The sequence below is a fragment of the Palaemon carinicauda genome, chromosome 42 (assembly GCF_036898095.1).
Source record: "Palaemon carinicauda isolate YSFRI2023 chromosome 42, ASM3689809v2, whole genome shotgun sequence".
Taxonomy (NCBI): Eukaryota; Metazoa; Arthropoda; class Malacostraca; order Decapoda; family Palaemonidae; genus Palaemon; species Palaemon carinicauda.
In genome coordinates, this window is record NC_090766.1 from 7,115,830 (window position 1) to 7,140,907 (window position 25,078).

The 25,078-nt window shown below is 42.9% G+C and overlaps 1 protein-coding gene across 1 annotated transcript in view; it reads left to right on the forward strand.

The window, feature by feature from the left end:
• Window positions 1-25,078, forward strand: part of Naprt (nicotinate phosphoribosyltransferase) — a 145,861-nt gene that overhangs the window by 99,115 nt on the left and 21,668 nt on the right. Inside the window, exons 7-10 of the mRNA XM_068365002.1 lie at window positions 1,446-1,639; window positions 19,502-19,642; window positions 21,881-22,005; window positions 22,206-22,349. Coding sequence (XP_068221103.1) covers window positions 1,446-1,639; window positions 19,502-19,642; window positions 21,881-22,005; window positions 22,206-22,349 — 604 coding nt within the window. The remainder of the gene's footprint in view (window positions 1-1,445; window positions 1,640-19,501; window positions 19,643-21,880; window positions 22,006-22,205; window positions 22,350-25,078) is intronic.

The window sequence follows — 25,078 nt, forward strand, 5'->3', positions numbered from 1 at the left end:
CTACGAAAAACAAAGGTATGAGTCATTGATTATTTTTCAGAAATAGTTTTTTAGATACTACTTCTCTTCAGAGTGGAAGATATTGATTCAGTCAGAAAGATAGAGGAAAAGAAAATTAGTCGACATTAAATGTTCGTACAGGGCAAAGTTCCACAAATTTGAAAATAATAGTAAAAATATAATTGCATTATGAAAACAATAACCAATGTCAGTCCATGATAAAGCAAACATTTAAAGTAAAAATTATTCAAGATTAAAATTCAGAAGCTATAGCACTTTGAGTCAACATGTTCATGTCGGGAGTCTTTGATGCTATGCACAGCCTAAAATTGATTGGCATCTAGTTCCAGTTAGGAAAATTGACTTTCAAGGATGATTCAAGGTAATCAATGGGCATCAAAACCTTTTCAGGGCCCAAGCCAATCTAGGGTAAAATTAGATTTAGTTTCATGATTAAAGAATGTTTAAAAATTCCAATTTTGTATATCAATAAAAATACAGTGAATATTTTCAAATACTATGCACAAGTTATAGAAATATAGTAGTAGGATCCAAAGAAGGTACAGTTGTTAGGTAAGAAGTTGTATTTATATCATGAAAGAGTAAATTTAGTTTTGTATATATATATTGAGAGTTGAGCAGATTTATCAGAGTTTATCTGGATTGCAAAATAAAAATTGTTCAAGAGAATTTTAATGCCTAAGAGTACAAAAAATAAGAGAAGAGGAGTTAGGGCACCATGTTGTGGAAGAAGTTCGTATTTCGGAAGAGATAGACTATCTTGCTTACCTTCAGGATACATGGGACTTCTAAAACTGGTATTGAGAAGAGCAGCAAGAAAAAAAAAAGTACCAATAGCTGAGTTGAATTGGAACGAAATTGCTGCACAGTTAGTAAATAAATCTATTATACTGTTAACCCATTAGTAAACAAATGTTCTCTGTGTATGAGGCTTATACAGTACAGTACTTCTTTATGCAGGGGAAACAGTTCCTGACAAAGAAGTTAAGATATATTTTGGAGAAGTGTGGCTAGAGAATGTAGTAATAAAGCTTCAAGAAATTCATATGGGCTGGATGTGTTATTAGAAGAGGAACTGTAATTGCACCAAGTAGTAAATATGAAATTTTTAGGGAACAGGAAGCCCCAGAAAGTCAGGAATAAGGGGAAAGATAAAGTCCTGTACAGTACTAGATGTGGAATTCAGGTTGACAAGTTTTAGGGCAAAAGACAGTTCTGAAAGTTCATTTCACATCTAACCATGTAAAGGGAAATTTTTTTGCAAAAATACTGTTGATAAGGATACAATAACTCAACCCATTATTAGATTTAAATTTAATATTTTGTCCTCCCAATGTAATCTATCCTTGTAGACATGGGTAGAATTTTTTTATGTACTATTCTATCTCCAAAATCATTATTACTATTGCTTTTTCCCTGACTAGGTTTTGAACCACAGAGAAACAGGTGAAGAAATGAATTTAAAGGAGAGGAGTCTTGCGTGGAGAGGCCTCCTGGCCGACAAACTTCAGATTTTGCAGTCAGAAGCTTCAGATGGAGAGCTCGCTGCATTTATATCATTTGCCATTGCATTCCCTTCGGGCTTCATCGCTCTTATCGATACGTATGATGTTCTAAAGTGAGTATTTTAAGTTTTTCTGTATATGTTGTCAGTTCTTTTTGTTTACTGTTGATTTATCTGTAACAATTAATACCTAAACGTAACCTCCTTGTTCTTGCTATGGATGATTATTTTTGTTATAGTTTTTTAGAGGCTTTTATGTATTTCAGAATTTTAAGGATCAAGTCTTTTATAAATTGTGTAAAGTAAACCATTTTATCTTAATTAAGTGAGGTAGTTACATTACTTGTATAGTATTCAATATTATTTAGTTTTTAGTGAAACACTTCAGTTACTCTGCCTCTAGTCAGATATGTGTTCATTAATATTATTTGATTATAACATACAAACATCTCATAATAAAGGGATTTTGACAAAGGAAAATGCTATTTCTGGGCAGATACCTGTGACGCCTGGTGAAAAGAGTCCTTCTTTACACTTTTCTGATATAAATACTTCCAAATATACCAGAGAAAGATTAAAGTATGGAATGCAGAGGTTACTACCCTCGCGCGAACACCCAGCGGGCATCGTTTATAAAGCAGGGGCGTGTGAAAACCACTATTCACAGGCTGTCTTCCAATTAGATAATTCCTTCATCAAAGGGAAGGGCCGTTCTATGATTAATCTGTCAAATAACAGTCCTATCTCAACAAGAGAATAGAGTACTGTAGTTTAATGTTTTTCCCGATTACAAATTTTTTTCTTCTATTTACAAATTCATTTAAAAAATTTAAAACTCTACAAGAGGAACTCGACTCTGTAAGATGCAGTGAACATTCAAAACCCTTACTGAAGGAAGATTATGTTATAATGACCACTAGGCAGGCAAGTCAGACTCACTGACCTTCTGAGATTAACAAGGAAATAAAATAATTTAAGATCTATAAAGGGTCATCAGTAACTTGGCTGGGAAGCTCTGCAAAAAACAACTATTCTCTCTGTAATTACTTCCTCTACTTGGCTGTTATGCAAATTTAATGTCAGTCATTGTTTACAGTGTAGAAGCTTTACCACTGTGTATACTCTCCAGTTCCATAATCTTAACCCTTTTACCCCCAAAGGACGTACTTGTATGTTTCACAAAACCCATCCCTTTACCCCCATGGACGTACTGGTACGTCCTTGCAAAAAAATGCTATAAAAATTTTTTTTCATATTTTTTATATTTTTCTGAAAAAATTCAGGCATTTTCCAAGAGAATGAGACCAACCTGACCTCTCTATGACAAAAATTAAGGCTGTTAGAGCAATTTAAAAAAAATATACTGCAAAATGTGCTGGGAAAAATATAACCCCTTGGGGGTTAAGGGTTGGAAATTTCCAAAGAGCCTGGGGGTAAAAGGGTTAAGACATATTTTTGCTGAGATGAACCGTGAGACATTGTAGTCCTCACAATGGTTATTTAAAACACAGCGCTTTCCCTGTGCAGAAATGCTAACAAATCCAGGAGTTAGACAATATAAAATGCAATAAACACTTATCACAATCTAGGAGGGGGATATGTCTTGATAGTACCACAGTGATGGAAAAACTGTGTAAAGTGTAAACGGTGTTGCTCCTTACCATTAACTGTTGATTTAGTTATTTTACTACGGTCGTGTATCATTTGAATAGAAAGAAAATGGTAAAATTTCTAATGATTTTGGGGGTACATGTCAGTAAACCAAGCTTCTGGAGAAGAAACAATATGACTATAAAGTATAGAAATGGAAAATTTTGTTATTAAAATTTCATTACACTCAGCTCTCGTTATCCGCGATTAACTAGTTTACGAAAACAGCCACACATACTAAATTCACGCATATGAGACAAATTTTTACTTGGGTTTTTAAGTGTACATTATTATTTGTCAATTATTAATGCCTAATTTCACATTTTGACTTATGCCTTTAACATTGCACTATATTTGGCAATTTCTAACTCTAAAATATACATTTTGTTTCATTCGTTGCCAATTTCTAACTAAATTTCATATTTCTAAATTTCATATTTTTACTTCTTTGGCTTTTGTTAATACTGAATAATATTATTTAGTGACTTTTAATGCTAGATTTCACATGGTGCTTTTTAACATTATGCTGCTCAGTATTTGGTGATTTTTGACACAAAATATCACGTTTTGAATCCTATTGGGTGTATGTTTTTTTTTGCTGTTATAAAATTTGATGTTGGATTTTGGGTTTTTCGTTGTACGAAATTTGCGAATATCACACGTTCATAACGAGAGTCGAGTGTATTTAAAAATTCACTTTATTTTGAAAATTTTATGGTGTGTTGACTGGAATTGTTGAAATATTATTTGGTTGTCAAAAAAAGTTCTAGTATAGTTCACTTGCATTTTGAAAAATAGTAAAATGATTTTCTGAATTTTAAAATGATTTTCTGAATTATTTGCCAGTTATCTTACATCAACACCAATTTTTATTTCTTATTTAGTACTTGAAATTTGTGGTAATGTTGAAAATTTAATTAATACCAGAATTCCTTAACTTTTAATTTTTCTTTCATGGATTTTTGTGCAAATCAAAATACACTACTGTATTATCTAAAGTGAGTCTTGTTATTGTATTGTGCAACATATGTTTTTCAATATTTAACTTAGCCGGTGATTATAATAGCTGCAACTCTGTTGCTCGACAGAAAACTCTAAGGTAAAATTCGCCAGCGATCGCTACACAGGTTGCGGGTGTGCCCAACAGCGCCATCTGTCGTCCAGATACCCAGTACTCAATGTAAACAAAGAACTCAATTTTCTCTCTGTCGTGCTCCCGACAAGACGTGCTTATTCGCTGATGCTAAACTGGATTTGTTTTCACAACTAATTGGTGAAGTACACTATTCTAGTTTTGAGTTTTCGCTATGCAGGTGTTTTATCTTCATCTTAAATCTTGAACTCGTTTTGGATAGATTTAATTATGGTGACAAAGAGAGTATGGACTTTCTTTCACTTTTAAATGGCCGACCCTTCCCTTAGCGGAAGTGTGTTTAGGCTTTTAGTAATTATATCACGTTATAGATTTTCCTCTATATATTTTATATCTCTCCGCCTTAATTAGGCCTCTTCGATTAACTTTCCATTTATTATAAACATATAAAAATAATTTTAATGTTTTGTTTATATAGACCTTTCCTGAGAGTAGGCGGTCCTAACTTGGAAACCGAAGTTAATCAACGTTGAGCCCTTTATATCGTAATTAGCTTTTAAAGGATTTAAAACTTTTAAATGTAATATTTTATGAAAGAATTTCTTTGATAGTCTTCGTACTGTTTTCAAAGATGAACTAACGTTTAGTTTATTTATGCTACGCAGTTGTTGACGTTCAGGACGTTCAACATGCTCTCTATCGTTACGATAGAGAGAGAGAGTATCACGGTTTCACTTTGCAGTAAGAGTAAATCGATTCTGATGTTTTGTTCATTCTTTCTTAGCTTAAATGTTTTAAATTCTATTTTAAAGGAACTTTTTATTTGAAAAACCTTTCAGTTTTTTCCTTTAGTCAAATAATATGTTTTTTTGACGAAATATAATTGGGCTCTTCTCTTAGGTGCGAAATCAAGAGAGAAAGAGAGAGAGAGATAGAGACGGAGGGAGAGAGAGGAGAGAAAACGTTCCGTTCAAGCGGGTAACGTTGTTCTCGTGTTACTCTCGTCCCTAGTCGCTGTACGGGGAGGAAGGATAAAACGTTTTAGTTTTTTATTCTCGTCCCCAGGCTATGTGCGGTGAGAGATTGAAAAACGGATTTTGAGCGAAGCGAAAAATCTATTTTTGGGTGAGATAGCCATGGCGTCCTGATGGAAGGTTCCTTTTTGGTAGCTTCCTTGGGTAAATAACTACTAAGATATTCCCAGAGAATTTAACCACAGGTTATCACAGAATTCTAACTTCTGGAGCGAGTATCCTAAAGGTTTCCCTTTAAGACATCGTATATCAACAGGGGACGCATGTATTAACGCGCCACATAGCTATCTACACCCCGAACAGAGTTAATGCTTAGGTGTGTAAGGGCTGAGAATAGCTGGGAGCCGTTCCATAGCTAATCTCATTCGTGGCTACTACTGATACTCGAGACGTAAACAAACGGGCGCCATTGCTTAAATGACGTCACGTCCGTCTTTATCCTGAAGCCAGTTGCTTGCCCATCACCATGATACAGCAGAGCAGGGTGGGACCTAAAACTGGACGAAGTAGCAGGGAGGGTCCATCAGGACGCCATGGCTATCTCACCCAAAAATAGATTTTTCGCTTCGCTCAAAATCCGTTTTTTGGGCTCAAGCCATGGCGTCCTGATGGAAGAATACCAGAGAATCAATGTATCGTGGTAGATTTTCCCCTAATAGTAAGTGCCAAGGCATTGACAAATTAGCATAGTAATCTTGGTAAAGAACCGTAGGGAAGAAGCATCCTGCCCCCCTTGGCAGTGAAGTTCCCACGGGCCATGCTGACGTCAAAGTGGTATTGAAGGGCTATTCATCCTGATAGAAGAACTTGAAGAACTTGGAGATGAAGCTGAATGTTTGGTATTTGTATAGGAACATTCTGAAAAGTAGACCAGTGGTGGTTGGGCACTGTATGTTGAGAAGGATGATTCATCTCCAGAGTATGAAGAGTAAGTATTCGTATTGGAACATTACATAATCAGAGTGAATATAAATTAAGAGTTAGTATCTTAATTTCTCCATAACCATAAGGAAAAGGGGATAATAAAACTATGACAGGCATGTATTTCATAGTAAGTAGGAGCTGATTGAGACGCACAGGTAATAAAATAGAAATTTTATTTCACAAATGCAGAAATTAAATAAATTACAGCAATAAGTAAAGTTCATTTACAGTAATTATAATGTACATAGTAATAAAGACTTGCTCTTGAATCTGAAAAGGAATTTCAAGTTTATTAGTAGGCACTCGTTCTCGAGGAACGCAAGTCTTTGATTAAAACACATCATGCTCAGGGCATGCGGCACTTGTGTGACAACTATGACATTTCACTTGGGATAAGAACAGTTATAAAAGCACTAAGTGTTTTCGACATCACTATGTATCGCTCGAGGGTCAACATAGGCACCCGAAGAGTTAGAGTCCCAAGTAACTCACTGTTCTACGCAGAGTTAGGTGCAGGTTTCATAACACTACCTGCGGCTACCACAAAATGTTTGACTTCGTGCACTTGTTTTGCATAATGTTTAAAGAAAACGCGCGAGGACTTCCAGCCTGTGAAGTTTTTAAGGCTTTCAAAGTCCATGCTCTGAAAGAAATTCAGAGATGATGCAACTTTCCTAGGATCATGACCAGCGGGTGTACTGTCAGGATCCGCTCTGCGAATGAAGTAGGTGATTTTCGCTCTTAATTGTTTCAGTGACAGGTCGCTGCCCGATGTTTCTCCTTTGAAGAGTTGGCCTCCACCAAAGTTCGAAGTTCTGCGAAGATAGACCTTGAGGCTCTCTACTGGGCATAGAGAGACATCTTCCTTCAGGGGGCATATTCTCCAGGGGCCCCATCTTTTGGTGGGTAATTCATTTTTGGCGAGAAACGTCGGATCAGGGGAGAGGGTAACGTCTCCTGTATCGGTAAACAGGATGTGTCCGTCTTCTCTTGATAATGCCACTATTTCGCTGACTCGAGCTCCCGAAGCAAGAGCAAAGAGAAATATAACTTTCTGAGTCAGATCCTTGAGAGGGCATGAATCATTATCCAAGTTGGAGGCGAAATGGAGCACCTTGTCTAGTGACCAGGAGATCGGTTTCGGTGGGGGTGCTGGGCGTAGGCGAGCACATGCTTTCGGTAGTTTGTTGAAGATGTCGCTGGACAGATCAATTTGGAAAGCATATAGAATTGGTCTGGTCAAGGCCGATTTGCAGGTTGAAATCGTATTGGCTGCTAATCCCTGTCCATGAAGGTGAATAAAGAAGGACATGCAGAAATCAATCGTGATTTCTTTAGGATTTTTTGTCTTAACGAAGGAGACCCATTTCCTCCAGGATGATTCGTATTGCCATCTTGTGGATTCGGTCTTGTATTCCTCTAGGAAGTCCAGACTTTTCTTCGAGATCCCAAACCTCTTCTTTGCGGCTAGGGAGAGAAAATCATGAGATGAAGGTCCTTGATTTTCGATGATGAAGCGAAGACAGTCGACTTCTGTACTTGTTGGGAGAGAACTGGGCCCGGGAGAGGGATCAGCTTGGGCTGCAGCTCCAGGACCAGGGGGTACCAGTTGCTCCGGGGCCACTTGGGAGCCACTAGGGCCGCTGTCCCTTTGAAGGTTCTCAGTTTGGAGAGGACTTTCAACAGAAGGTTGGTGGGAGGGAACAGGTAGATCTTGGACCATCTGTTCCAGTCCAGTGACATGGCATCCACTGCTTCTGCCTTGGGGTCCTCGTACGGGGCCACATACCGAGGAAGTTGATTGTTGTCGCTCGTTGCAAAGAGATCTATCTGAAGTTCTGGGACTTGGTGAGAGATGAAGGAGAACGATCTTGCGTCTAGAGACCATTCCGACTCTATCGGGTTTGTCCGAGATAGAGCATCCGCTGTCACGTTGCGGAATCCTTGTAGGTGAACTGCAGACAGGTGCCACTTCTTCTTCTCTGCCAGACGGAAGATTGGGAGAAGCACCTGATTTATCTGGGGCGATCTTGAGCCTTGGCGATTGAGACAACGAACTACCACCGAGTTGTCTAGGGTTAGACGAATGTGGATCGAGGGCGGCGGGGATAATTTCTTCAGAGTTAGAAGGACCGCCATGGCCTCCAAGATGTTTATATGGAACGTCTTGAACAGGGGAGACCAGGTGCCTTGAGCCTGTTTTTGGTGGGAGTGACCTCCCCAACCCTCCAGCGAAGCGTCCGTGTGGATGTTGAGTGATGGAGGAGGGTGTTGGAGAGGAATGGACCTTTTCAGGGCCTTTGCTTCTGACCACGGCTTTAGGAGAAGTCGAAGTCTGTTTGGAAGCCGTCTCTTGAGGTCTCTTCGAGCGATGGATGCAGAACGTCTCCAGACTCCCGCGGCATCCTTTAGCTGTGCACGAAGCACTGGGTTTGTTACTGAGGCGAACTGTAGAGAGCCTAGAACTCGTTCCTGCTGGCGTCTTGAAATTCGTTTGGATTTCAGCAGTCGCTTGACAGACCCTGCTATTTCCTTCCTTTTCTTCTGGGGGATGGAAAGGCGGTGTGACTGAAGGTTCCATTGGATTCCCAACCACTGGAACTTCTGAGCTGGAGAGAGGCGAGATTTCTTCTCGTTGATCTTGAATCCCAGGTGTTCTAGGTACTGGGTGACTTTGTTGCAAGATTTTACACAATCTTCGGGCGATGGAGCCCAGACTAGCCAGTCGTCGAGGTAGGCCATCACCTGGACGTTTCGGAGGCGGAGCTGTTGTACTATGGCGTCCGCCAGCTTTGTGAAGATCCGAGGGGCCACGTTGAGGCCGAAGGGCATGGCCCGGAAGGCGTAGCTTTTCCTTTGGAGTCGAAATCCTAGGTAGGAGGAAGCGTGATGGTTCATTGGAACGTGCCAGTAGGCATCCGCCAGGTCTATGGAGACCGTGTAGGAACCTCGAGGCAGAAGGGTCCTTATCTGTTGAAGAGTCAGCATCTTGAACTTGTCATTCGCTATGAACTTGTTGAGGGGGGATAAGTCCAGAATGACTCTGAGTTTGTCGGAGTCTTTCTTGGGGACACAAAACAGTCTCCCTTGGAACCTGGTGGACTTTACCTTCCTTATCACCTTCTTGTTCAAGAGATCTAGGACATATTCTTCCAGAAGGGGGGTTGATTGTTGGAAGAATTGCTGGAAGGTTGGGGGTGGTTGAGTCCAACTCCAGCCTAGACCCTTCTTGACGATGCTGTGTGCCCAGGGATCGAAGGTCCAACGATCCTGGAATTGGCGGAGTCTTCCTCCCACCGGAAGCACTTCATTGCTTCTGGTGTCCCGAGGGCTTGCTGCCTCGGCCGCTAGCTCCCTTTCCTCCTCTGCCTCTGGAGGGACGGCGAGATGCGTCTCTGCTTGCACCTCTGTTTGAGCCTCTACCTTTGGGACGAAAGGTAGTTGTCTGTTGCTCGAAAGCAGGGGTGAAGACCGGTGACTGTGACAACACCGGTTGGGTGACCAATTGAAAGGTCTGTTGTGGCTGAGCTGCCACTTGGGAGGTAGCGGGTCCCGGAAACTGACGTCTTTGTTGACGTTGCTGGGGTTTCTGTTTTAGGGATTTCCTCTTAGGTTGAGGTCCGTCGTCCTGAGAGGGTTTCCTTTTTCTTGACATGCCCCACTTGTGGAGAAGGTTCCTATTCTCCGTGGCGGCTTTGTCGGTGATTTCCTTCACAAGGTCAGAAGGAAAGAGGTGTTTGCCCCAGATGTTGGAGGAAATCAGCCTCCGGGGTTCGTGTTTCACAGTGGCACCTGCGAACACGAATTCACGACAGGCTCTCCAAGCCTTCATGAAGTGGTACAAGTCCTTCATCACGGTAGTCATGTGGGATTTGGAGAGTACCATGTAGTGGTCTGGTACTCTGGTGTCACAGGCCATAATTTCAAGTTGGACTTGGTGAGACATAGATGCTGCGAGCCTCTCCTTCGTATCTTGTTCCCGACGAAGGAGGTGTTCGTTGAGCTTAGGGAGGTCTTCATTAAACTGACGTCCGGCGACGTCAGGATCTAGCTTTCCCACGACGAAAGTATGCTGGATATCCTTCCAGTGTCGAGCGTCAGGGGGAGTGACTATGGAGAAGGGTCTGCAGTCCTCCAGTGCAGGGCAGGCTTTCCCCTCTTCCACAGCTTTAAGGCACGCAGTGAAGGCCTTTTCCAAGAATGGAAGAACCGCATTTTCAGGTGCGACATAAGTAGGGTGCTTCTTGCTCAGGGCCGGAAGCTTAGAGCAGGTAAAACCCCTACTCTTGAATGTGTTGGCTAGCATAGCCTGGGCCTTCGCGAGATCGAACACTATCTCTTCCTTCGGTTCGGTCTCTTCCTTAGAGGCAGGTTCGGAACGAAGTCGGACGTAACAGTCCGGGTAGGCCTCAAAGTTTGGGAAGAACTCCACGTCTTCCAAAGGGACCGTGCCGATCTTGTCGCTGATAAAGATCCTGCCGGTCGCGATAACCATATGCTCAGCATACCTCCACGGGTTGGCATGTGAGCAAGCGGGGAGATCCTTAACCGAAATCCTCTTCGGTTATCTGGATCCCATCATGGACCTGATGAACTCCTGATTCTCCTTTAACCTGTCGTCCATGACGGCTCTAATCAACCGGATCATTTCTTGAGTGGAAGAAGAGGGATCCGGGGTCGTGGAGGTAGACGGGATAGATACTTCCGTCGGTGTAGGAGTAGGAGCGGAGATGGAAGGAGGAGCGACCTCTTGCTCCGACTCGGCGTATTCCACCTGGTCTTCGTCATCTTCAGCTCCTTGAGCCATAAGAGTCTTCTCCGTGTCTTCCGAGACATCCGACATATGTTCGTCATCTTCAGAATCCAGGCGGCACTCATGCATGGACTGAGCCATGACAACATCAGGTTCCACTGTAATTTGGACAGTGGGAATCACATCCTTGGGTACCACTGAATCAGGGGAGGCCTTAGGGAACAAGAGTGACCTCATTTCTTCAGTGGCCAGGTACGGTCCGGTGGCATTCTTCTGGAAGCCACGCACCCACTTGCGTAGCTTCTCTCGAGAAGTGTCCCTGACCTCCGCTGAGGGAGGGTTATGGAAGGCATCAACTAGTTGAGCCTGGCAGACCGTACAATTCAGTGGGTCCTAGAATTTCAGATCCCCTTTCTTGTTAGCACAAGGGGCGTGAGTCCTGCAAGCCGTATGCCCGTAGAAGTGCGGGCGTTTCACAGCGCAGAAGTCGAAGTCACACTTCATCTGCTCCTCCTGTGGAAGAAAGAGAAAATGAGTATGGGGGAGTCATAAGAATGGTTCTTAAGCTAAGTTAAGATTAATCATTAATATTAACTTAAAGAAAGGGTGTGATGCATAGAGATTGAAGTAGTAAAGAAAACATACTCCATGCATCTCGCCCGTCCGGCTACCGCAAGCTTTATCCATGGGTAATCCGAGATGGCCGAAGGCACAGGATAGTATTCCCTGAAATTCCACAGGGTAATGGAATTCCATGGAAACCAAGGATAAGTTTGGGACTGAGATCACTCAGTCCCAAATTAGGGAGCTAACAGGTCCCTTAGGGTAACTGCTTCCGGCAACCAGCCGCGCTAAGATGCACGCAGCATGCTGGAATATTGAAGAATGCAAAGGGACAGCATGATTACTAATAGAACAGTACTAAGGCACTGATCTAAAGAGTGTAACAGGCTATCTGTTTGCAGTGTAGGGCTATCAGTATACAAGTGATAGCTAGGAGAAGGGGGTGCAAGTATCCTTGACGCCTCCGGGAGGTTCCGGCAGACCTCCGGCACGCCGGAGGCCGCTCCAGCAGAGTTTCTGGCATTAGGACAGACAAAATGTAAGTCAAGAGTAAAGCCAGGGTGGCGGCCGCCGGCACAACGGCGGCACGCCGGCAGAGGAGCGGCGGCTCCGGCAGTCGGAGGATGCCGGATTGGTGACTGGGATAAGGATGGTTATAGCTGAACCAGGTTGCCGGCACTCCTGTGGCCGACCGGCAGGCGGACGGTGAAGCTAGGAGGAAGGAGGAAGGCCGTCGGCGGGAGCCGGCGGCGGTCGACAGTCCCCCGGCAAGCGGAGGGGCTGGCGGCATGAGGGTAGGGGAGAGTCACCAAGGTAGGAGGCAGGTATCGCCGACAGTGGAGGCGGCAAGGGGCCGGCACCCGGATAGTGAGAGAGACAGGGGGAGGGATGTAAGAAGTCCAGTCATGGAATCCAGACATCCCCCCCTGAGAGGGTGTACCCATGATAGAGGCAGGCTCTATCACCCAGGAGCCGGGGTCGCAGAGGACCGGGGGCTAGGGTAGCCCAAGGGAGGGCTAGGGGACACCCAAGAGGGGAGAGACCTCCACATGCAGAACGCATCCAGTGGCTAACCCCATAGGACACTATGAAGGGTATATGTACCAGAGCGGACTGCACAAGGAAGCTCAAGGTAGCCCTATCACTCCGCCCTAAGGAGGAGTTGTAGGACAGGGGACAGATGGGTATAGAGTAACCTAAGTGTAGGCTAGGCTATACAAGAGATAGGTGGGGAGGGGAGAAGAGAAGAGTCTTCCAAGGAAGGGGTTCTGTACCAGAGCGGCCACTAGGGAAAGGGAGGACACTCCCTAACCTAAGATAAGGCTGCCAGGCTGAAACGGTGCATGGGTACAGTTTCAGCAGGGGACAGAGTAACCTTCCAAAACCTAACCTAGAACAGGGCTAGGAGCCCTGAACTAGGAAGGATAGAAGACATATCGCTATGGCAGGACAGTCATAGACTATTCCTAGCCATAGAGGAAGGGCTAGCCTAACCTCACTCTCGGACGCAACCCTAAGGGGGGGGGTCATTCCCTTAGGGAGGACTGAGAGGCGAAGAATACTCCATTAGACACTTGATCCCCTTACTCAGAAAGGGAATCAAGGCTAAACAGAGGGAGTGCCAAGGCAGGGGATGAAGGAAGCATATAGGGGTCCTACAAGTAGGTTAGGTTAGGAAGGGACACTAACTAACCTATCCCCTATATGGTCCCTGAAGGCGAAAAAACACTTGCATCACGGTCGAAAGTATTGTAAAATAATGCCACTATCTTCATAACTTAGCCTAGGATCACTAATAAAATCATGCATGAACACTTATATACAGGCGCTCTGGCCTGGGGGCTATAGTAGCCGACTGGTATGAGGTCAATCGATGACCGATAAAAAGCGTCGAAACACGATATAAAAGTTCCTAGCTATGAAGACTAAATAAACTAATGTAATCGATTAGTAAATAAGGCCGGAAGCGTTGTTGTGGCTAACTAAATAAGGCATGCAAAACAACAACGACGCCATAAAATGGCGGGTCCAGTAGAGGCACAGCTCTGCCACAAAACAGCAATTATCTCGGAAAGTAATATTTACTTTACGGTCAGAGCTTAACTAAACAATACTGGAACCTTGTACTCAACTTTCCAGAAGAAGGCGAGGCTGAAGGTAGCGACATTACGTAGATGCAAAGCGATAAGTAAAGCACAGGGAAAATCCGTCTAAGTAGGGCGAGCTACTGAACAAAGGATAAAGACGGACGTGACGTCATTTAAGCAATGGCGCCCGTTTGTTTACGTCTCGAGTATCAGTAGTAGCCACGAATGAGATTAGCTATGTAACGGCTCCCAGCTATTCTCAGCCCTTACACACCGAAGCATTAACTCTGTTCGGGGTGTAGATAGCTATGTGGCGCGTTAATACATGCGTCCCCTGTTGATATACGATGTCTTAAAGGGAAACCTTTAGGATACTCGCTCCAGAAGTTAGAATTCTGTGATAACCTGTGGTTAAATTCTCTGGGAATATCTTAGTAGTTATTTACCCAAGGAAGCTACCAAAAAGGAACCTTCCATCAGGACGCCATGGCTTGAGCCCAAAAACGTAGTTATATGAACTAGTGTTTAGTCTCTTTCCCAGCCACTGATTTTTTTTTTCTTTTATCTTTAAATATGTTTTCTGTTTTTTGCTGGTATTAATGAGCTTGCATTATACGACTGATTTCGCAATTACTACCTTTTAATGAAGGGTAGAATTGCGTGTTTCAGGTAGAAATCGGTAAAAATTTCAGTGAAATAAGTGCAAAACAGAAAATCGAAGTGATAAAGTGACATGCGCAAAGTGTTACAGTGTTGCGTCCGAGGGTTCGTCTGTTCGTGCCTGTCGTTCACCTAGTCCGGGACCTCTTACATGCTCCCAAGCCCAGGGGAGAAGTAATGTCAAACGACTTATGGGTTCGAGAGGCCTTGACCAACGAACAGACGTTTTCCCTCTATGGTATCGGGTGTATCTTACCAAGATCTCCCCTACCATAAGACGAGAGAGACGTTGTTTCTCCTCGTCATCCGAAGGCTTTTCGCATAAGAAACCTGTCACAAGGTTTCGAAGCCCTTAAGCGAAAGTCAGTCCTTTCAGGACAGGTCCAGCATCCTGGTTACAACCATTAGGACAGCTCTGACCCTATGCAGTCATCGGATAACTGCTCGCCGCCTAACAAAAGCGTAACACAGACTCCGAGAGTCTTTTTTTGTAGGCAAAGTGTTGCGGTCACAGACGTTACCCTCGTCTCTTACCACAACCATTTCCGTTGATCCTTAATGGGTTGTATGGCAAGACATGCAGTATATGCTTGCCTCCCTTATGGAAGACTATTCTGTCGATTAGTCCGTTGAGTCTAGCCGTTTATCTCATCGATATCCTGGCTTTCAGCCAACCTAACGTTCCTTTGTGCTTACTTTGACGTTGGCGTAGCTTAGTCACGTCAGTCAGGTTCTTTAGAACCACACTCGATGCGGTCTCGTGTGGTTTTTCAGCCGCATTTGGACGTTAGGCCACTTGCTGAGGCTCCTGTTGACGTTCAAGACGTTCACTAACAATCGGAGTTGACTTGTTTTGACGCTGTGCGTCAACCTCCGCATTCTAGAGTTGTTTTGACTGCTCAGTCTAGGCAGTCAAAGCAGTCTCGAGTGGACGCTGTGCGTCCTCACGCACCTGTTGTGGTTGACAATTCACAGACTGTCAAGCAGTTACATGACGTTGCGTTCTGGTCCGCTACTAATGCACCAGTGAGTGTGGACTCTGCTTGTAAAGCATTGCCACCACGGTAGGTCTCTCCCTTGCTTGAGACTCAGCTTTTATCGGACAAGGTTCCTGTAGATGAGGAAGTTGCTGTTCCCCCTCCTACTGATATTCCCTTGAGGACTCTGTCAGATGGAGAGGAGCCTAAAGCTGCTTAGCCTCCTATGGACTTTAATTAAATCATGATGATTTTTTTAAGGATATTTGTCCGGATCTTTTTGTAACTGCTGCTCCTCGTTCGCCTAAACGTCAGAGCTTACACTAGGCCTAGCTACTTCGAAGCCGTTGTTTTTAAGCTAGTGCTCTCTCGCTCTCCTAGAGAGCTTTACGTTGGCTAGGCGACTGGTTTTTCACCAGGAGGAGTTTGGGGGATACAGCCTTTGCTTTCCCTTCTTTTAAACTGGTTTATAGAGCGAGAGTCTGATATGACACGAGAGAAGTTCTCGGCTTGGGAGTTCATGCCTCTGCCCAGTTAGACTTCTCAATTCTCGTAGACTCTCCCTGGCGCCTGGCCAGGAGACGCTCCAAGTTGTTTACAGGTCAACTTCACAGCTGTTTTCGAGCCTTTGAAGTTTTGCTGTACAATTATGTCACGCATAACAAGGCTTTCAGGGATGGTAAACGGTACCGCCTCAGTCGCTAACCCCGTCTGTTTCCACACCTGCTCCAGTAGACCCTAAATGGGCTTTGCTGCAAGACATGCAGTCCAAGCTTGCGTCCTTGATAGAGGACTTTAATGCGGAGAAGGTTGCTACCGAACCTTCTGGCCAACAACCTTCCAACCGGTCGGTTGTGCGCCCTGTTGACGCTGAGGTAACCTACTCGCGTCTGCCAGTTGAGGTGGTTCCTCCACCGATGCGACCCAGTGTGGGTTGCCAGCCGCACGTTGACGTTAAGCGACGCTCGGAGGTGGTTGTTGACGTTCAGGACGTTCAACAACCAGCAGAGGTGACTTGTTTTGACGCAGTGCGTCAACCTCAGCAACCCGGTAGGGTGTTGACTGCACAACCCAGACGGTCTAGACAGTCTCGGGTTGACGCTGTGCTTCCTCGCGCACCCATGGTTGTTGACAGTTCACAGACTGTGCAGCAGTTCCATGATATTGCGTCCGGCTCCGTCACGCATCCACCAGTGCGACCGGACTCAGCGAGCCAGATGTTGCCCACTCCGTTGCCGTTTCCTCATCAGTTTTCGGATGAGGAACCCTCTGATGAGGACGTTGCTGAACAACAAGACGATCAGCCCCCAGAATAGATCAAGCCCTGCTATCCATCCAGAAGATGCTGAAGAAGGAACGCTGCTCAGTCAGGCTGTGGATGAGTCTGGTAGGGACGCTGTCATCCGTGGAACAATTTGTGTCACTAGGAAGACTACACCTCCGTCCTCTTCAATACCATCTAGCTTTTCACTGGAAAAAGGACAAGACGCTAGAAGCGGTCTCGATCCCGGTTTCCGAAAAGATAAAGTCTTGTCTGACTTGGTGGAAGGACAATATCAACCTAAGAGAGGGTCTTCCCCTGGCTGTTCAGACTCCCAACCACGTTCTCTTCTCGGACGCATCGGACGTGGGCTGGGGCGCGACACTAGACGGTCGGGAATGCTCAGGACTGTGGAACTCGAGTCAGAGGAGCATGCATATCAACTGCAAGGAGCTGTTGGCAGTACATCTGGCCTTGAAAAGCTTCAAGTCTCTCCTTCGAGGCAAAGTGATGGAAGTTAACTCGGACATCACCACGGCCTTGGCGTACATCTCCAAACAAGGAGGTACCCACTCACTGACGTTGTACGAGATCACAAGGGACCTGCTCATCTGGTCAAAAGGTCAAGACATCTCCCTAGTAACGAGGTTCATCCAAGGCGACTTGAACGTCATAGCAGATTGTCTCAGTCGGAAAGGGCAAGTAATTCCAACCGAATGGACCCTCCACAAGGATGTGTGCAAGAGACTTTGGGCCACTTGGGGTAAAACCATCCATAGATCTCTTTGCAACCTCGCTGACCAAGAGGCTTCCAATCTATTGCTCTCCAGTCCCGGACCCAGCAGCAATACATATAGATGCTTTCCTCCTAGATTGGTCACATCTGGATCTCTGCGCATTCCCACCGTTCAAGATTGTCAACAAGGTACTGCAGAAGTTCGCCTCTCACGAAGGGACAAGGTTGACGTTAGTTGCTTCCCTCTGGCCCGCGAGAGAATGGTTCACCGAGATACTTCGATGGTTAGAAGACGTTCCCAGTAGTCTTCCTCTAAGGGTAGACCTTCTACGTCAGCCACACGTAAAGAAGGTACTCCAAAGCCTCCACGCTCTTCGTCTGACTGCCTTCAGACTATCGAAAGACTCTCGAGAGCTAGAGGCTTTTCGAAGGAAGCAGCCAGTGCGATTGCTAGAGCAAGGAGAGCTTCTTCCATTAGAGTCTACCAATCGAAGTGGAAAGTCTTCCGAGACTGGTGCAAGTCAGTTTCTGTATCCTCGACCAGTACCTCTGTAGCTCAAATAGCTGTTTTTCTCTTATACCTGAGAAAAGGACGATCCCTTTCAGCTCCCACTATCAAGGGCTACAGAAGCATGTTGGCATCGGTCTTCCGGCATAGAGGCTTAGATCTTTCCAAACATAAAGATCTGCAAGACCTCCTTAAGTCTTTTGAGACCACCAAGGAGCGTCGTTTGGCTACCCCTGGATGGAATTTAGACGTGGTAATAAGATTCTTCATATCAGACAGGTTGGAGCCGTTACAATCAGCCTCCCTGAAAGATCTCACTCTTAAGACTCTTTTCCTGGTATGCTTAGCCTCGGCTAAAAGAGTCAGTGAGATTCATGCCTTCAGCAAGAACATAGGATTTTCGTCAGAAAAAGCCACTTGTTCGCTACAACTTGGTTTTCTAGCCAAAAATGAGCTGCCTTCTCGGCCTTGGCCTAAATCTTTCGATATCCCCAGCTTATCGGAGATCGTAGGCAATGAACTAGAAAGAGTCTTATGCCCTGTTAGAGCTCTTAAGTTCTATTTAAAGCGTACTAAACCTTTACAAGGCCAATCTGAAGCTTTATGGTGTTCAGTTAAGAAACCATCCTTGCCTTTGTCAAAGAATGCTTGGTCAGACTTTATCAGATTGTTAATACGAGAAGCTCATTCACATCTGAGTGAGGAAGACCGAACTTTGCTTAAGGTGAAGACGCACGAAGTTAGAGCTGTAACAACTTCCGTGGCCTTTAAGCAAAATATATCTCTGCAAAGTATAATGGACGCAACCTATTGGAGAAGCAAGTCAGTGTTCGCGTCATTTTACTTGAAAGATGTCCAGTCTCTTTACAAGAACTGCTACACACTGGGACCATTCGTAGCAGCGAGTGCAGTAGTGGGTGAGGGCTCAACCACTACAATTCCCTAATTCCATACCCTTTTTAATCTTTCTCTTGAAATGTTTTTATTGTTGTTTTTGGGTTGTCCGGAAGGCTAAGAAGCCTTTCGCATCCTGGTTGATTTGGCGGGTGGTCAAAGTCATTTCTTGAGAAGCGCCTAGATTAGGGGTTTTGATGAGGTCCTGTTGTATGGGTTGCAACCCTTGATACTTCAGATCCTAGGAGTCGATCAGCATCCTAAGAGGATCGCGAGGCTCCGTAAGGAAGACGTACTTAAAAAGGCAGAGTAATTGTTCAAGTCTACTTCCTTACCAGGTACCTATTTATTTTGTTTTTGTTATTTTGATAACTTCTAAAATGAAATAAAAATTCTTAGCTCATAATAATGTAAACATATTTTGCTGGTCTCTACCCACCCCCCTGGGTGTGAATCAGCTATTATAATCACCGGCTAAGTTAAATATTGAAAAATGTTATTTTTATAATAAAATAAATTTTTGAATATACTTACCCGGTGATTATAAATTAAAGGACCCTCCCTTCCTCCCCAATAGAGACGCAGTGGGACGAGGAGAAAATTGAGTTCTTTGTTTACATTGAGTACTGGGTATCTGGACGACAGATGGCGCTGTTGGGCACACCCGCAACCTGTGTAGCGATCGCTTTTACCTTAGAGTTTTCTGTCGAGCAACAGAGTTGCAGCTATTATAATCACCGGGTAAGTATATTAAAAAATTTATTTTATTATAAAAATAACATATTTTCTAAGTCACTTCATGGAAACTTGAGTCATAACATTTTATTCATTGCAGGAGCGGGATCTTAAACTTCTGTGCTGTTGCGTTAGGTCTTCGTGATTTAGGGTACCAAGCCCTTGGAGTACGAATTGACTCCGGAGATCTTGCGTACCTTAGCTGTGTCGCCAGGTCTACCTTTGCCACAGTTGGAAAAGAGTATGTTAAATCAGTTTACTAGAACTTTCTTTTTTTCTCAGGAATGTACAGTAATCCCTTGGCTATTGGGGGTGTTTCCTTCCAAGTCCCCCCACAATAGCTGAAAAACTGCCAAGTAGAAATAGAAATTTATGGTACAGTATATTTATTTCGTTATTTTTATAATTCTTCAAACATATTTCCTTGTCTTTAAATTTAAACTTTCATAAGCCCCAAAAAGGGATTTTGACGAAGGAAAAATCTATTTCTGGGCTCAACCTGTGTCGCTCCGTGAAATGCTTCTCCTTAAAACACCATTTCAAAGGTATAAATACTGCTAAATATACCAGAGAAAAAGTTGCATGGAATGCCAGGAATATATCCAGCTCGCTCACCCCTAAAGGGTGTCGGTATTAAAACTGGGTCAAGTGATACCACTACCAGAGGTTCCTTTCCAATCAGACTTCTCCCTCCTCAAAATCCCCCGTTACTACGAGGTGTCGTTCACTACAGCTACTGCCCCCCCACCCACCACCACCACTACCTATCCTCCTCCCAACATTCCTTGTTAGCACCCGTGAACGTTCGGAATTAAGATATGAAAAGTATAAAACTTATACATCCTCAGAAACCCATAATATAAAGAGGAGTCTGCAGTATAATTTTGCATTTAATATATTAATAAATCCGTGATGTACTGAGGGAGCGATAGGTGAACTGGCAAATAGTTAGAGATTACTGTAATACGATATATTTTGAGATTTTGTAAACTTTACTGAGACCTTTATTATCATCTTTCAAATAAATTGATATGAAGAAAGTTATGTTAACTTTCTACTTTTTAATGGTGTGTGGTATGATTGGTTTGCATAAGTTTCAGGATCACAATGAAGCAAAATATTATAGCAATTCTTTTCAAGAATGTCTTTGATTATCAGTTCAAGTAAGCATATGAAGTTCAATACAGATCCAGGCAGACTTGGCAAGTAGAAATATTTTTCTATGAACATTCATTCACCACCATTCCCAACAAGAGCCAAAAGAATTTTTCTATCACAAAATATAAAAGTAATAATTTTTAATACTACATAACTCCCCATCCTTAGACTAGGCTATGGTGTGTATATATGCATGTTTAACCCTTTTACCCCAAAAGGACGTACAGGTACGTTTCACAAAACTCATCCCTTTACCCCCATGGACGTACTGGTACGTGCTTGCAAAAAACTCCTATTTAAATTCTTTTTTTTTTGCATATTTTTTATAATTTTTTGAGAAACTTCAGGCATTTTCCAAGAGAATGAGACCAATCTGACCTCACTATGACGAAAATTAAGGCTGTTAGAGCAATTTAAAAAAAAATGTACTGCAAAATATGCTTGGAAAAAAATAACCCCTGGGGGTTAAGGGTTGGAAATTTCCAAATAGCTTGGGGGTAAAAGGGTTAAAATCTATCCTAAACTATTGCATATATCCAAGGCTATCATAAGCAACATTAAATAAAACATATAAGATATAAAAGCCAGTTAATTTCACAAAATTAGAGAACTATTCCATAAAAAAAAAGTTGCGATTTAAGCTCAAGAATTTCCACCCTTACAATTAAATTCTCACAGTGCTTTAACGATAATTTGTACCTCCTTAACCACATCCACTGTGCAAAATGATGCAAAGGAGTAAGTTTGATTTAAATTTTCCCCCAGAAAAATTTCTCTTCTTTTTGCACTTCCCGTCTCTCATGCATTCTCTTTGTGATACAATAGCCATAAAACATATTGCTATAGTTCTTTTTTACAATATTGATATACAGTAGTTGTTCATCATAATATAATTTCCTGCAAGGATGAATTTGCTGGTTTAGTACAATAATTTGGTTTAAATTTGCATATTAGAATTGAAAATGTTTTCTGTATACTGTTGTTAGCTTTAGTTTTTGCTTTACATTTCAAAGATTTTCCAGATTTTGGGTTTTCCATAATATAATTGCAATATAAATTAGGTGCTGTTTACTGTAGTTTGCAATGAAATCTTAGTTTTCAGATAAAGGCAAGTAATGCTGTGGTTTCAAGATATGAAACCTCGTGAGTTATTTTTATCAAAGACTAGTTCTTCATAATATAGGATCTCTGCTGAGGCTGGAAGGACCCATAAGGTACTGCCTTGCATGTTTGACTTTGCTACATAGCTTGTGTAAAAATGGCATGCTATACACTTGTGTGAAAATTATTTTATATTTATTATTGACATTTCTTTCAATAGGTATGACCTGGATTGGTTTGAGAAGCTTTTAATCGTTGCAAGTAATGACATAAATGAAGACACTATCATTAGCCTTAATGAACAGGGCCACAAAATAGACAGCTTTGGAATTGGAACACATTTAGGTTGGTTGATTTTTTTTTTATTCACATATATAATGAATAATGAATATATATGCTTAAAATATTAAAAATTCTTTTAAATACTTTTGCTGTACAGTACTATTTTATAAAACCAGTGCAACTTAGCACTAATAATTATCTGTTGCCGAATATTTAAAGTATACGTTTTGTATTAATTTTTAACAACGTTTTCAATTCCTTAGTGACTTGCCAGCGGCAGCCAGCATTAGGGTGCGTGTTCAAATTGGTGGAGATTAATGGGACTCCAAAAATAAAATTATCGCAGGATGTAGAAAAGGTGACTTGCCCTGGGAAGAAAACTGTATATCGACTTTATGGTGCAGATGGTATGTACTGCAGTTGAGCATCATTTTTTTTTTTTTATGTAGAACTATTGATATGATTCTGGTGTATTATTCTAGCTTTAAAAGTTGTTGAATTGCATTATTGTTATAAACATATTTGTTCTTATGTGAAATACAAACCATCATCCTTCAGGTAGAGAATATATTCAGCACGAGGTGGGCAGCCATTGAATTGTTTTAACGAGCAGTCAAGCGAGAGGTGGGAGCAAGAGCAAGGACCTCGACCTGTCAAAATTCATATATGTTTTCTGCCACATTGAGTACAGAAGTATTGATGTGTCCTTAATCGAACTTTTCCTTTCAGGAAGTGAATGCTGTCTGTTGATGGTTATGATGTGAAGCAAGAGACTTGTATATGGGAGGATGGACTGTATATATGGTTTTTGTTAAATCGGCTGTAGATCCACACACTGTGTGCTTCTTGCTAGGGGCACAATTGTTCGTAATCATCACTGTGCCAATTTAGGTTGGGGCTTCCTTGCAGTGTCAGGTTTGAGTGAGAGGAAGAGAGCTTTGCTTCTTCCTTCTGCTATTTGGGAGCATCTGCTACTACCTCTCCTGGCTTGATCCCCAGGGAGGATTTGTCAGGAGTAAGAAGCCCTCAGAGCTATGTGGGCCGGTTTCAGGTTCTTGTGGTGTGTAGGGTTCCCCAAGTGTTCACTACTCCCCATTATTATAGGTTGGAGGCTCTTCTTCGTTTGTGCTTCCACTGATGACAAGTGTGACCTAAAGGTTTTGGCCTCCTTAGGCCTCTCCCTTAGTGATGCATGTGGTGAAGGGCATGGTCAGTGACTCCTGTGATGTTGGTAGTGGTTCCCCCTCCTTGGGGGTAGGATGGTCTTGGGGCATTTCCTATGACCAGTCCCGTATGCCTTTGGGGGCTCTGAGGTGTCATACAATACATATATATAGCAGACAAGAATCTTAGGTGTCTATAAAAAGTCCAAGTTAAAATATTAAACACAAAATAAATATATACTTTGCTTAAATCTATGTTTGATAATAGGCTGGGCTTAAAACATGACATTTTGTTTTGTCAGCTGATCTATAGTTTTAGTTGACAATATAACAGGCAGGAGAAGCCTAAAATAATCTTAGTTTTTTATGTTAACTGAGCTTCATTTAATAATTTTTGTACTTTTCTATTATCAATTCAAGGTGTATTTTAAAAACAAATTGCTGATTCGTTCTACTTATTTTTTCATCAGCTGATCTCAAGATGACAATGGTATTGAGAATAGGCTCAGATATAATTATTAGAGTATTGATGATAGAATTTTTTAACTTGTATAGTATTATTCGGTGATTTATAACTCTTTTAAAGTTTCACATTTTGTCTTATGTCTTTGGAGATTTTTAATATGATGTACAGTATTATTTACTGATTTGTAATTCTCGTTTCCAAGTTTTGTCATGCACATTTCAACATTACACTGTATTTGGCGATTTATGAATTAAATTTCATGTTTCGACTAGTGTTGTTTGGGAATTTTAAATATTAAACTTAGCCGGTGAATATATAATAGCTGACGTCTCGGACGGCTCGACAGAAACACAAAAACTCGCGAGCGATCGCCATGAAGGTTGCGGGTGTGCCCACCAGCGCCGACTATCGGCCAGATACCGCATATACTTGTAAACAGCTCCAGTTCTTCTCTGTCGGTCTTATCGACAAGTTGATTCCGCTCGCTGTTGACCTTGAGTTTTCGTCATTTTTGGTGAAGTACTTTATTTTGGTTGTTTTGAGCTTTCGCTGTGACGGGTGTTTTTCTCTTCAATTAAAACTCTTGAACCCTTTTTTGGCTAGTGTTTATTGTTGATGACTTTGGATTTGTTTTGGATTTTTCTCTGATTGTTCAATATGGCTGACCCTTCTCCTATCCCTGGACCTAAATTTCGCAAATGTAATGCTAGGGATTGTAACAAACGTCTTCCCAAGGCCTCTCTCGACCCACATACCGTTTGTTCTAATTGCCGGGGTAAAACCTGTCAATTAGGAGATCGGTGTGATGAGTGCGTGGTCTTGTCGGAATTCGACTGGCTTGAATTTGATAAATATTCTCGTAAGCTGGAGAGAGATAGGGTGAGGAGAAGCTCCTCTAGGTCATTGGAATTTTCCTCCTCCCATGCCCCTGAACCTAATCCTTCCCCTCTAGTAGTTGTTCCTGAACCCTCTACTAGCACTCATGAACCGTCCATGCGGGATATGTTTCTTGCGATTCAAGCTTTAGGCGAGAAAGTTGAATCCTTAGCTTCGGACCGTAACCAACTCATGTCAGATGTGAAGTTATTAAAGTGTCAGAGTGGCAAATCAGAAAATCGTGGTGACAAAGTGATTAGTGCGCAAAGTGTTGTTAGTGTTGCGACCGAGGGTTCGTCTGTTCGTGCTTGTCGCTCCCCTAGTCCGAGACCTCTTTCAGGCTCCCCTGCACCAGGGAGAAGTAATGTCGTAGGACTTAAGGGGACGAGAGGCTTTAACCAACGTACAGACGTTCCCTCTTTGGTATCGGGCGTTTCTCGTCAAGATCGCCCTTACCATAAGACGAGCGAGGCTGTGTTCTCCTCGTCATCCGAAGGCTTTTCGCAAAAGAAACCTTGGAGCAAGGTTTCTAGACCCTTGAAGCGGAAGTCAGTCCCTTCAGGACAGGTCCAGCGTCCTGGCTGTAGCCATTGGGACAGCTCTGACCCTTTGCAGTCGTCGGAAGACTGTT